This window comes from Oncorhynchus clarkii, chromosome 17, assembly GCF_045791955.1.
Source record: "Oncorhynchus clarkii lewisi isolate Uvic-CL-2024 chromosome 17, UVic_Ocla_1.0, whole genome shotgun sequence".
NCBI classification, from domain to species: domain Eukaryota; kingdom Metazoa; phylum Chordata; class Actinopteri; order Salmoniformes; family Salmonidae; genus Oncorhynchus; species Oncorhynchus clarkii.
In genome coordinates, this window is record NC_092163.1 from 39,139,068 (window position 1) to 39,153,315 (window position 14,248).

The following is a 14,248-nucleotide window of genomic DNA, read 5'->3' on the forward strand; positions in this document are numbered from 1 at the left end:
CTATAAGATGTATTGGTGTCTGTGAGTTTGCGTGTGTGTCTGAAAATGTCCCTCCATATGTACATATTCAGTGACCCATCCTAGTCTGATCTGTCATTTAATTGAATCCACCCTAGACTATGTGCTGCGACCCTACCAGATTGAGATTCCTTGACGTGTGTGTGTGTGTGTGTGCGCTTGTATGTGCATGTGCTTTCATGTGTGTGTGTGTGTGTGTGTGTGTGTGCGTATGTGTGTGTGTGACCCCCACAGCACCTGCAGCTGACCATCCAGGCCCTACAGGACGAGCTGCGGACCCAAAGGGACCTGAACCACCTACTGCAGCAGGAGAGCGGCGGCCGCTCTGGGGACCACTACACCAACATCGAGCTGACCGAGGAGAACTTCAGACGGCTACAAGCCGAGCACGACCGCCAGGCAAGGAATCTTAATAAATTACTCATAATAAATGAGTGATTAAATAAATGAGTTTGCCGTTAGTTACAGGTTCTTATGACCAGGATCTTGGTTGTAGGATTTTGAATTCCCTGATACTTCCCTCTGGGAATGTAGAGAATCTTCCAACTGGGATTTCTGTATCTTCTTCCATTCTGGACATTTTGGAAAGTTCCTGAATTTTAGCTACCTTAATAATGACCCAATTGACACTTCCTTCCTTTAAAATTCCTTACAATTCCTTGCGTTCCGGCAGGCCAAGGAGCTGTTCCTCCTGAGGAAGACCTTGGAGGAGATGGAGCTGCGGATCGAGACCCAGAAGCAGACACTGGGGGCCAGGGACGAGTCCATCAAGAAGCTGCTGGAAATGCTCCAGAGTAAGGGTCTGCCTGGAGGGCCAGGCAGGGTCAACGAGGAGGAGGAGCAGGAGAGAGCCAGGCGCATTGCTGAGGCCGAGGCTCAACTTGGACACCTGGAGGTCATCTTGGACCAGAAGGAGAAGGAGAACATCCACCTCCGAGAGGTACAAGAGTACATGTCTGTCCCAAATGGCACCATATTCCTGTATAGTGCCTTACTTCTGAACAGGGCTCTGGTAAAAATTAGTGCACTATGTAGGGTTTATGGTGCTGTTTGGGATGCATATAATGTAGTGCTTACGGTTTGTATATGCCCTTATTCTACTGTATGGCCACAGCAGACTCAGAGTATATGTAGTGCTATTAAATGGCTACTAAGTGTCTAGTCTCAGAAATCCCACACTGCTTTACTAAAATTCCATTGGCTAATACAGTACTGTAATACATGCCATTTCCCAGAGCAGACACTTTCATTCAAAGTGACAAGAGTCTACACATGTTGGTATGTGACCCCAGTGGGAATTGAACCCACAACTCTGCGGTTGCTAGTACCGTACTCGTATGAACTGAGCCACTTACAGGACGACTACAATACCTAACTACAATATAATACTGCAAAATACAAAGGACAATTACAATACAGGTGGAAGATGTAGGATTGCCATCCCCATGAGCGTGCCACCTTCCTTCAGGCCGTGGATGAGGCATGCAAGGATTTCAATCCAGACCTATGTCAGGCTTGGATTCGCCATGCCAAAAGGCTTTCCCCAGGTGCATGAACAATGAGGACCTTTGGCCAAGTGCTCAAGACAGGTTTGATGCAAACTAATGCCAGCTAAACACGCTGTTTCTTTCATTTCTTTCATTTGATTACACTGTGAAAGTTGTCTTCAAGGATCACACCATTGATCACACATGGGATAGAAATGATGGATATTTTGTGTTCATTCAATTTGAATGGGTAATGCACGTGTGTTGCTTGCTGTTTGGGGTTTTAGGCTGGTTTTCTGTTGAGCATTTTGTGACATCGGCTGATGCGAAAAGGGCTTTATAAATACATTTGATTTGATTTGAATTGATTGCCTAATGTGAAAACAGTGTAATGTACTGCCATTTGCAGTACTGTAGCATACTACATTCAAAGGGCAATTTTAAAATATGTATCTTCAATATTTTGCTATTGGATCAACTGATTGTTAAAACAACGACATTGAGAACACATCATCATGTTGTGTTTTGGTGACTAAGCCAATGTACTCGTGACATTTCACAGTAAAATGTCGGACCAATGGCTGTGTGTTGAAAGATGTCTACAAACAAAATGCACAATGAAACGTTTTGAATGTAACACTGGCTGTGTTTACAAGTGTAACGAGGTTGGAGTTTTGCACTAAGAGTTTCAGGAAATACTACCAAAGTGATTAAAAAGACAACTGTAAATAGCCAAAACTATGTAGCTACTATATGGCCACAGTAGACCTGGTCTCACCTGTGTTTGAGGTGTTACTGAAAGCGCCGAGTCATGTTGATTGTTCGGTACTGCTTTTAAAGCATACGGTTTTTGGGACTTCCAGGCAATTTCCACAATTTTCTTCTAACCTGCAGTGTATGCCCATCAACACTAGAGGGCAATACTGGCCTTCTCTTTGTGTACCTACTGTGCTCTGACTGCAGTGTTCAATCTGTGTACAGTGTTATTGCCAGGGGAGAAGTATATATATGACTGATGTAATGTTAGTGCAAGTAAATGTAACTAATTTCAATGCTGTCGCTCTAGTATTGAGCTAGGTTAAGCTAAGTCATTACCCAGGCATTTGGAGAGATTCAGGGCTCATATTTATGAAGCATCTCAGAGTAGGTGTGCAGATCTAGGATCAGGTTCCTTCTGTCCATGGTGATCTTATTCATTGTGATCTAAAAGGCAGAACCGAACCTAGATCAGCACTCCTATTCTGAGATGGTTCATAAATACAGGCCCATTTGCACTAGGTCCTAAAAGAGGCGACATTTGATGCTTGTCTTGTCCATTTCATATCAACTGGTGTTCTCCCAGGAACTGCACAGGAGAAACCAGATGCACCAGGACCCTGGCAAAACCAAAGCCCTCCAGACCATCATAGAGATGAAGGTAAGAACCATGGGGAATTATGGGTAGTGTAGTACACCTGGCTGGCACCATTGCTGAGACCAACCATGTAGTCAGATGAAATACGAAAACCTTAGAGTTCGGGAAAGCCAGATTTAGCTTGTATTGAATTAACTTTGAGTCTGTTGATAGCTTCAGACGCCCAGGCTCATTCAACGACACAAGATTTGGAAGGATGACCTTGTGAGACTAGTCGGTGGATGATGTTGTAATGTTACATCATATGCAAAAGCTATGAAAAATGTATTCAAAGCACTAATTGAGCCACTGTAGAGCCCAACGGCCCACTGCAGAGCCCATCGGCCCACTGTAGCTGCAGAGCTGTGATATCACTTCTAAATATAAAGCATGCGCTCACAGCCCGACAGCATGCCTCTCGCTCACACACCACATCATCAGACGGAGCTGGATTGGTGCTGAGCAAACCCCAGCATCCCCTAGCACGGTCACGTGACTCTCCTCTAGCGTGGTCACATGACACGCTGGCTCCTGGAGGCTCTGGATTTTCATACAGAGCAGAGCCCCTCTCCCTTCCATCCTCGGTGGAGGACCTCCCCGCTTCTCTCTGCTCTCTCCAACAGACGTGTTGGTGCTGATGTTAGCATGAGTAATGCTAACCCCCCTCTCTCTACCCTCGCTGTCTCTAGGATCTCTTTCTCTTTCTCTCAATTTCTTTCTCTCCTTATCTCACTCTGTCTTTCAATCTCTCTCTCTCCCTCCCTCCCTCACCCACGAGGGAGAGCACATTCTGCCTGCTGCTACCATGGAAACAGGTGTGGTTGTTTACGACAGCGAGGCCAGTGGCACAGGGAGGAGAGCGAGAAAGGGATTCAGATAGAAAGAGAGAGAGAGAGAGAGAGAGAGTGTGTTCATGAGAGCGTCACATCCTCTGCTTGATCAGCTTGATCTGCCGTAGCAGTGAAATCATTTGGATGGCATAGCATCTCTGACCAATTGAGCTACGGTATGTTGTCGTCTACACTATGTCGTCTCCACTGTATACTATGCTATGTTCTCTCCGGTGGTTAGTTAGCGTCTTGCTACAAGTCATAGAATAGCGATGCATTGATGAAGCACATGGCCATGATAACAGCGTTCACACGCTTACGTTAACCCCTTAGATCCAGGACCATCTGTTGTTAACTCTCAGTCGACCTAGGGACAGCCTCGCATACAGAGCTGGATTTCCTAGTTTTCCACTGCCTGCTGGATGACCCTGCTGAAGCTCTAGCCACAGAACCACAAGTTCACAAGTTCAGAACCAGTCAAAGGTATAGATAGAGGGAAAGAAGGAGGGGAGACAGAAAGGAGAGAGAGGGAGTGAAACCAGGTTCTTGCTCGTTGCTCTGCAGGTGAAGTGCATGTGAGATGGACCATGGCTAATCTTAAAGACGTTGTATTATTTATTTAAAAACTCTGCAAAGCCAAAGCTCCACTCAGAGGTGCAGTCGCAGTCCATGGACTGGCTCCTGCATTGATGTGCGAGCGACTACAGAGCAGCACGGCTCCTCTTCCTCTTCCTGCTTCTTCTCCAGGCGTTTCTCTCTGGGCTGGTCCCTCTCAAAAGGCTGGCTGTGATGTGTGCTGCTCAGTATTTCCAAATGGTGATTAATCCACTGAGAGGCTGGCTGTGAGGGAGCTGCTGCAGCCGGAGAAGGAGGAGGCTTTTGATTTTACCCCAAGATACTGCAGAGGCTCTCCTCCGTACTACCTCAAAGAGCTCTTCCTTTCTCTGACACTTACTCTCTTTCCTCGTCTTCCGTCTCTCTCTCTCTACCCATCTTCTCTCCTTCACGCTTTCTTTCACTGTCTTTCGCTCTCTCTTCTCTCTCTCCCTCTTTTTCAGGTGTTTTGTGTTTTGTTCACTGGTCAAGCTTTGGAGATGTTCTAGTACTGAATTATAAGTGTGGCTCAGCAACAGTACAGCACAGCTGGTGTGTGTGTGTTGGGCAGGACACCAAGATGGCATCTTACAGCTGGTGTGTGTGTGTTGTGCAGGACACCAAGATAGCATCTTACAGCTGGTGTGTGTGTGTGTTGTGCAGGACACCAAGATAGCATATTACAGCTGGTGCGTGTGTGTTGTGCAGGACACCAAGATAGCATCTTACAGCTGCTGTGTGTGTGTTGTTTAGGACACCAAGATAGCATCTTACAGCTGCTGTGTGTGTGTTGTGCAGGACACCAAGATAGCATCTCTGGAGCGCAACATCAGGGACCTGGAGGATGAGATCCAGATACTGAAGGCTAACGGCTTGCTGAACACCGAGGACAGAGAGGAGGAGATCAAACAGATGGAGGTCTACAAGAACCACTCCAAGTTCATGAAGACCAAGGTACACACACATACAGGAAAACACAGACACACTATATGCACAGGAAAACACGCACACACACACACACACACACACACACACACACACACACACACACACACACACACACACACACACACACACACACACACACACACACACACACACACACACACAGACACACGTGCGTACAGTACTGTAGTAGTCTATAATGTGGCAAACACAGTCACGCACACAATCTAGGGTTTGCTGTGCACGTTCAAAGTGAACAGAACAGATTAGAGCTGTCTGTCTGGCTGACAGTAAATGAGCTAGCTTTAGCATTACATTAACTGTTTTCATCAGGGAAGTGCTTCGCTGGCAGCTATACCTGACTGGGAGATGCTTACGCGTTGTTTTGTTACTGTACACTTAGCAGAGAGAGCAGAGGAAGACCATAAAGAAAACCATTCCTGTGTTGTTAAAATTGATCTTTTATTGTCCTCCGTAGCCTCGTCAATATGTTCGCATCCATCTAGCGTGATTGATTGTATTACCATTGGATCCCACTGTCAGAAACTCTGGTTACATTTCATTTCCTCATCAACCGTTGCACATCTTATCCAGTCAGTCCAGCTTTGACTTGCTCAGTCATATTACACAGTCCGTCATCAGTCATCTTACGGTCAGGTTCCCAGCCTCCCTCCCAGCCTCCCTCCCAGCCTCCATGCCTCTCTGGAGCATTGTGTCTGTGTGTTTACATCCATGTGAGGATAAAACCAGCGGGAGTTTTGTTGTTTTATTTTTAGAAAATGATTCATCAATCATAGATAGGGTCTGATGTATAATACATGAATAATGCAGGGAGCCAGATGCATCTTTAATGAGAGGAGAGCTTGGCTACAATGAACACAGTGGATAAAGGTTCACTTTACCCACTGTCCCTCTGTTATGGTGAGAGGCGTTTCTACCAAGTGTCCACCGCACAAAGTTTACCCGTGCACAGACACCTAATACCAACACGCAGGTACGAAGGCACAAACACACCTGCCAGGATGCCCGTTAGCCGACGCCGATGGCGACAGCTAGTCCTACTGGGGTCCGACGCGTAACGAAAAAGACATTGCAGACAAAAAAAACATCAACATGTAATGTGTGTGTGTGTATCAGTTACACATACATGTCAGTATGTACACACAACAAGCAGGTCACATGGGTTGGAGAGGCGTTGTGCCGTGAGGTGTTTCTTAAACCAGGTTTGCTGTTCACTTGCTCTATATGAGCTGGAAGGGAGTTCCATGCACTCATGATCCTACTTTTTAGCTGCCAACTTCACACGAGTTAGTTGTGACAAACCCTGTTGTGTGTGTGTGTGTGTGTGTGTGTGTGTGTGTGTGTGTGTGTGTGCGTGCCTGCCTGCGTGCCTGCCTACGTGTGTGTGTGTGTGTGCGTGCCCCCCGACAGATTGACCAGCTGAAGCAGGAGCTGTCTAAGAAGGAGTCTGAGCTGCTGGCCCTGCAGACCAAGCTGGAGACCCTGAACAACCAGAACTCGGACTGCAAACAGCACATAGAGGTGCTCAAAGAGTCTCTCACTGCCAAGGAGCAGCGCGCCGCCATTCTGCAGACAGAGGTGGCTACAGCACACACACACACACACACACACACACACACACACACATCCTTGCACACATGCATATATGAACACACCCGTGTGCACACATAAGCCCACACACACATTCCTGCACACACGCATATGAACACACGCACGTGCATGCATACAAAACACACACACACACACACACACATGCCCACACACACACATATAGTATGCCTAATGAAGACGCCTACATGCTTACAGTAAGATACACCCCCGGGTGTGCACAGCATCTCCTTGTATTCATTGATACACCAGATGTATGTTGGTCCTTGTACACTGTTTTTTTACACATTTAAGGAAACACTGTATCACCGTCTCCCTGTATTCTGCTGCATACACTTACATACCCCCTCCCCTCTTGCTTTCTACCCTTTAGTGGAGCATGAAGCTTGTATTGCAAATGTCAAGCATCTCGGAGAGATGTGCAATTCAGGGTTTATGCCAGGTCACTGGAAAAGCACTTTGTGTCAACTGCTGATGTAAAAAGGGCTTTACAAAACACATTTGATGGAATTTGACCTCCGAACTGTGACATTTGACCTATGACCGCTCCCCTCCCAGGTGGACGCCCTGCGCTTGCGTCTGGAGGAGAAGGAGTCCTTCCTGAACAAGAAGACCAAGCAGCTGCAGGACCTGACGGAGGAGAAGGGCACGCTGGCCGGAGAGATCCGTGACATGAAGGACATGCTGGAGGTCAAGGAGAGGAAGATCAACGTCCTGCAGAAGAAGGTTAGGGGTCAAGGGTTAAGGGTCAGGGGATAAGGGGTTTAAGTGTCAAGGGTGTATTTAGGTGGAAAGTAGTAAAGGGTAGCCTGGGCATGCTCACAAGTTTGTTTAATAAATGGATAAAAAAAAACACATCTCTGACCAACACTGTGTTCTCCTACCATTGCTTACAGAACTATAGATGGGACAGCCTAGCTCTGCTGTTCCACGCTAAAAGCTTTTAGGCATAACATGTTTGGTAGTAGAAATACTGGTAACGGATGCTGACTCGGGGGCCTCAGCGACTCGCCTAAGAGCAAATCTGAGGGAAACACTGGAAAAAGGGATACACTTGTAGACTTAGGTTTACAAGAAAACTCACCTCTGGATTGAGAAGAATTCCTCAGAATTGTTACATAATGTAGAACCTAAATGAGAGCTTGCTGTGTGTGGTTATAGGTTAGGTATAGGTTAGGTTAGGTTGTATGGATGTTTGGTTCCCTGTCTTATTCCTGAGACCCGGGCTGCTTCCCAAATGACATCATATTCACAATACATTGCACTACTTTTGACCAGAGCCCTTTGGGCCCTATTCAGAAGTAGTGCCCTAAATAGGGAATATGGTGTCATTTGGGATGCACACCTGAGTTGGTTGGTCTCTGAGGATACGAAGCGAGCATGCATGCACAGACACGCACACACACACACACACACACACACACACACACACACACACACACACACACACACACACACACACACACACACACACACACACTCCATCTCTCTCTCTTCGCTTTATATTTCTCTCCGTCTCTTCTTCAGTTGTTTCTCTACTCTGTCAGTGCACTGTGTCTCTCCCTGTCTCTTCTTCTGATGTTTCTCTACTCTGTCAGTGCACTGTGTCTCTCCCTGTCTCTTCTTCTGATGTTTCTCTACTCTGTCAGTGCACTGTGTCTCTCCGCGTCTCTTCTTCTGATGTTTCTCTACTCTGTCAGTGCACTGTGTCTCTCCGCGTCTCTTCTTCTGATGTTTCTCTACTCTGTCAGTGCACTGTGTCTCTCCCTGTCTCTTCTTCTGATGTTTCTCTACCCTGTCAGTGCACTGTGTCTCTCCCTGTCTCTTCTTCTGATGTTTCTCTACTCTGTCAGTGCACTGTGTCTCTCCGCGTCTCTTCTTCTGATGTTTCTCTACTCTGTCAGTGCACTGTGTCTCTCCCTGTCTCTTCTTCTGATGTTTCTCTACTCTGTCAGTGCACTGTGTCTCTCCCTGTCTCTTCTTCTGATGTTTCTCTACTCTGTCAGTGCACTGTGTCTCTCCCTGTCTCTTCTTCTGATGTTTCTCTACTCTGTCAGTGCACTGTGTCTCTCTCCGTCTCTTCTTCTGATGTTTCTCTACTCTGTCAGTGCACTGTGTCTCTCCCCGTCTCTTCTTCTGATGTTTCTCTACTCTGTCAGTGCACTGTGTCTCTCCCTGTCTCTTCTTCTGATGTTTCTCTACTCTGTCAGTGCACTGTGTCTCTCCCCGTCTCTTCTTCTGATGTTTCTCTACTCTGTCAGTGCACTGTGTCTCTCCCTGTCTCTTCTTCTGATGTTTCTCTACTCTGTCAGTGCACTGTGTCTCTCCCTGTCTCTTCTTCTGATGTTTCTCTACTCTGTCAGTGCACTGTGTCTCTCCCTGTCTCTTCTTCTGATGTTTCTCTACTCTGTCAGTGCACTGTGTCTCTCCGCGTCTCTTCTTCTGATGTTTCTCTACTCTGTCAGTGCACTGTGTCTCTCCGCGTCTCTTCTTCTGATGTTTCTCTACTCTGTCAGTGCACTGTGTCTCTCCCTGTCTCTTCTTCTGATGTTTCTCTACTCTGTCAGTGCACTGTGTCTCTCCCCGTCACTTCTTCTGATGTTTCTCTACTCTGTCAGTGCACTGTGTCTCCCCGTCACTTCTTCTGATGTTTCTCTACTCTGTCAGTGCACTGTGTCTCTCCCCGTCTCTTCTTCTGATGTTTCTCTACTCTGTCAGTGCACTGTGTCTCTCCCTGTCTCTTCTTCTGATGTTTCTCTACTCTGTCAGTGCACTGTGTCTCTCCCTGTCTCTTCTTCTGATGTTTCTCTACTCTGTCAGTGCACTGTGTCTCTCCCTGTCTCTTCTTCTGATGTTTCTCTACCCTGTCAGTGCACTGTGTCTCTCCCTGTCTCTTCTTCTGATGTTTCTCTACTCTGTCAGTGCACTGTGTCTCTCCCCGTCTCTTCTTCTGATGTTTCTCTACTCTGTCAGTGCACTGTGTCTCTCCCTGTCTCTTCTTCTGATGTTTCTCTACCCTGTCAGTGCACTGTGTCTCTCCCTGTCTCTTCTTCTGATGTTTCTCTACTCTGTCAGTGCACTGTGTCTCTCCCTGTCTCTTCTTCTGATGTTTCTCTACTCTGTCAGTGCACTGTGTCTCTCCGCGTCTCTTCTTCTGATGTTTCTCTACTCTGTCAGTGCACTGTGTCTCTCCCTGTCTCTTCTTCTGATGTTTCTCTACTCTGTCAGTGCACTGTGTCTCTCCCTGTCTCTTCTTCTGATGTTTCTCTACTCTGTCAGTGCACTGTGTCTCTCCCTGTCTCTTCTTCTGATGTTTCTCTACTCTGTCAGTGCACTGTGTCTCTCCGCGTCTCTTCTTCTGATGTTTCTCTACTCTGTCAGTGCACTGTGTCTCTCCGCGTCTCTTCTTCTGATGTTTCTCTACTCTGTCAGTGCACTGTGTCTCTCCCTGTCTCTTCTTCTGATGTTTCTCTACTCTGTCAGTGCACTGTGTCTCTCCGCGTCTCTTCTTCTGATGTTTCTCTACTCTGTCAGTGCACTGTGTCTCTCCGCGTCTCTTCTTCTGATGTTTCTCTACTCTGTCAGTGCACTGTGTCTCTCCCTGTCTCTTCTTCTGATGTTTCTCTACTCTGTCAGTGCACTGTGTCTCTCCCTGTCTCTTCTTCTGATGTTTCTCTACTCTGTCAGTGCACTGTGTCTCTCCCTGTCTCTTCTTCTGATGTTTCTCTACTCTGTCAGTGCACTGTGTCTCTCCCTGTCTCTTCTTCTGATGTTTCTCTACTCTGTCAGTGCACTGTGTCTCTCTCCGTCTCTTCTTCTGATGTTTCTCTACTCTGTCAGTGCACTGTGTCTCTCCCTGTCTCTTCTTCTGATGTTTCTCTACTCTGTCAGTGCACTGTGTCTCTCCCTGTCTCTTCTTCTGATGTTTCTCTACTCTGTCAGTGCACTGTGTCTCTCCCCGTCTCTTCTTCTGATGTTTCTCTACTCTGTCAGTGCACTGTGTCTCTCCGCGTCTCTTCTTCTGATGTTTCTCTACCCTGTCAGTGCACTGTGTCTCTCCGCGTCTCTTCTTCTGATGTTTCTCTACTCTGTCAGTGCACTGTGTCTCTCCCCGTCTCTTCTTCTGATGTTTCTCTACTCTGTCAGTGCACTGTGTCTCTCCCTGTCTCTTCTTCTGATGTTTCTCTACTCTGTCAGTGCACTGTGTCTCTCCCTGTCTCTTCTTCTGATGTTTCTCTACTCTGTCAGTGCACTGTGTCTCTCCGTCTCTTCTTCTGATGTTTCTCTACTCTGTCAGTGCACTGTGTCTCTCCGCGTCTCTTCTTCTGATGTTTCTCTACTCTGTCAGTGCACTGTGCCTCTCCCCGTCTCTTTGTATTTTTGATCTTTCTTTCTCAGATATCCCTCTTTCGCTTTCTTTATCTCTGGCTAGACTATCTTGTTTTATTTCTTACTATCTTTGAGAGACATCTAGCTATCTCTCTGCTTGTCTTGCTCAACAACAACGAGCTCATAACCTTCTACCATATGTTTCTCTGTAGCCTTTATAGTCCCATGTGAAAACAGACACTACACGTAGCCATTAACGTCGAAACACACTACTCTGTCTTCTGTCCTCCCCTTTCCTTGCCTCTCTCGCTCTTACCCTCTCTCTCTCTTCCCAAATACCAGCCAATCTTAAAAAGCTTCTACTAGATGAGATTAGACTGTATTTAATGTATTTTGCTAAAATAATAAAGGCTTCCTCTTCCAGGCGTCCCTTTAAGGAGACACACTTACCCTGCAAACATCACACACACTAACCCCTAACTCACACTCCTAGCTTTTAATGCAGTTTCTCTATCTACAGCTCTTTTGACCTCATGCTAATGCCCTCCCTCCCTCCTCCTCTCACCCAGATTGAGAATCTGCAGGAGCAGCTGCGTGATAAGGACAAGCAGTTGGGGAACCTGAAGGACAGGGTGAAGTCCCTACAGACTGACTCCAGTAACACTGACACGGCCCTGGCCACCCTGGAGGAGGCACTCTCTGAAAAGGTACAGAAAGACCCAGAGCTTTACACCCGGAGGACTTAGAACCAAAACCCAAACAATGAACTTTGAACTAATGTCCATGTGTGTGTGTCTCTAAGGAGCGTATTATAGAGAGACTGAAGGAGCAGAGAGCGAGGGAGGACAACGAGAGGATGGATGAAGTGGAGTCTTATAAGAAGGAGAACAAGGACCTCAAGGAGAAGGTCAACACCCTGCAGCTGGAATTAACAGAGAAGGAGGTCAGTGTAAAATAAGATAATTGATTGTATTATCCCCATGGGGTACATTTTTGTTGCGGCTCTGGGCATGCATAAAAACACAAAGACATTTCAAATACATGGGATGCTGTTCTCTCTGGAAGTATGACCCAATTTGGCCTGTGCTGTATTTTTCTACTGTGCTGTGCCTCCTGGTCTGGTACTGACTGTCCTCGCTGTTCCTGTTTGTCCCCATGTAGTCCAGTCTCATTGACTTAAAGGAGCACGCCTCATCCCTGGCCTCCTCCAGCCTGAAGAAGGAGTCCAAGCTCAAGTCTCTGGAGATGGCCATCGAGCAGAAGAAAGAGGAGTGTAGTAAGTTGGAGACACAGTTACAGAAGGTAGGTCTCCTAACACTTCATCATGTAAAAGTGTTAATGGGTTTGGGTTTACATGGCTGGGATTCAAAGATGCACTCTAAATAATGACTCTTTTTAACTGATTACAACTAAATGACATTTGTTGAAACCAAATGTATGATTCAATACCAGTTGTTAGATTTGATCATTAACAAACCTATATTTCAAGTTGAAACCTATTTCTTGCAACACTCAAATTACTTTCCCCCCTTTGATTAAACTTAAACTTAAATAAGATAAATGGAAATGAATATACATTGCTTGCGGAAAGTATTCAGGCCCCTTGACCTTTTCCACATTTTGTTATGTTACTGCCTTATTCTAAAATAGATTAAATTGTTTTTTTCCCCTCATCAATCTACACACTATACCCCATAATGATAAAGCAAAAACAGGTTTTTCGAAATCTTTGCAAATTTATTACAAATAAAAACAGAAATATCACATTTACTTAAGTATTCAGACCATTTACTCAGTACTTTGTTGAAGAACCTTTGGCAGTGATTACAGCCTTGAGTCTTCTTGGGTATGATGATACAAGCTTGGCACACCTGTATTTGGGGAGTTTCTCCCATTCTTGGCTGTGTGCTTAGGGTCAATGTCCTGTTGGAAGGTGAACCTTTGCCCCAGTCTGAGATCCTGTAGCAGGTTTTCAAAAAAAGGAACTCTCTGTACTTTGCTCCGTTCATCTTTCCCTCGATCCTGACTAGTCTCCCAGTAGGTGCCGCTGAAAAACATCCCCACAGCCTGATGCTGCCACCACCATGCGTCACCCTAGGAATGATGCCAGGTTTCCTCTGTTTTAGTACCCTTCCTCAGATCTGTGTCTCGACACAATCCTTCAACCTCATAGCTTAGTTTTTGTTCTGACATGCACTGTCAACTGTGGGACCTTAGGTGTGTGTCTTTCCAAATCATGTCCAATCGATTGAGTTTAGCACAGGTGTACTCCAATCAAGTTGTAAAAACATCTCAAGGATGATCAATAGAAACAGGGTGCACCTGAGCTCAATTTTGTCTCATAGCAAATGGTCTGAATACTTATGTAAATAAAGTATTTAAAAACATTTATATATATTTATATATATTTGCAAAAAATGTCTAAAAACCTGTTTTCGCTTTGTCATTATGGGGTATTGTGTGTACAATGATGAGCCTTTAAAAAAAAAAAGTTTTTGGAATAAGCCTGTAACGTAACAAAATGTAACTTTCCGAATGCACTGTATATACAACCCATTTTATCATGTTGTACCGAGTAGATTTGTCACATTGGAATTCCCTATCCAAATGTCTTAAATTGTGTTACAAGCAATTAAATCAATTTCCTGTTCATCAAGGTATTAAGTTGGTTCCATAACATGAAACAATGACCCCAAACACTTTCTTTTCATAAGATTTTCACATTACAACCAAATAGTGACCAACTCACCAATAGAAACCTTTCCAGGTTCTTTAGTATCACAGTACTTATGCAGATATAATTTAAGATTCAGTGCTGGCAGTGAACATTCAATCATACAAAATAAAAAAAAACGGAACACATTACATTACATTCACTTTCACGGGTGGGCAAAAATAACAAACGTAAAGTCACGCCCACAATAGGCCACGCCCACAACTCTTCTGACAGATTGCTGCCTCTATATTGCACCCACCGCTATGTAATGCGAATGGGCATGAGGTGTTGAAAGCAATTTAGAAGC

At 45.6% G+C, this 14,248-nt stretch overlaps 1 protein-coding gene across 2 annotated transcripts in view; it reads left to right on the forward strand.

The window, feature by feature from the left end:
- LOC139370803 (ERC protein 2-like) overlaps window positions 1-14,248 on the forward strand; it is a 70,336-nt gene that overhangs the window by 30,516 nt on the left and 25,572 nt on the right. For both annotated transcript variants that reach the window (XM_071110577.1, XM_071110578.1), the window contains 9 exons: window positions 253-417; window positions 692-958; window positions 2,848-2,922; window positions 5,121-5,276; window positions 6,699-6,866; window positions 7,455-7,622; window positions 11,795-11,932; window positions 12,028-12,168; window positions 12,387-12,527. In XM_071110577.1, coding sequence (XP_070966678.1) covers window positions 253-417; window positions 692-958; window positions 2,848-2,922; window positions 5,121-5,276; window positions 6,699-6,866; window positions 7,455-7,622; window positions 11,795-11,932; window positions 12,028-12,168; window positions 12,387-12,527 — 1,419 coding nt within the window. The remainder of the gene's footprint in view (window positions 1-252; window positions 418-691; window positions 959-2,847; window positions 2,923-5,120; window positions 5,277-6,698; window positions 6,867-7,454; window positions 7,623-11,794; window positions 11,933-12,027; window positions 12,169-12,386; window positions 12,528-14,248) is intronic.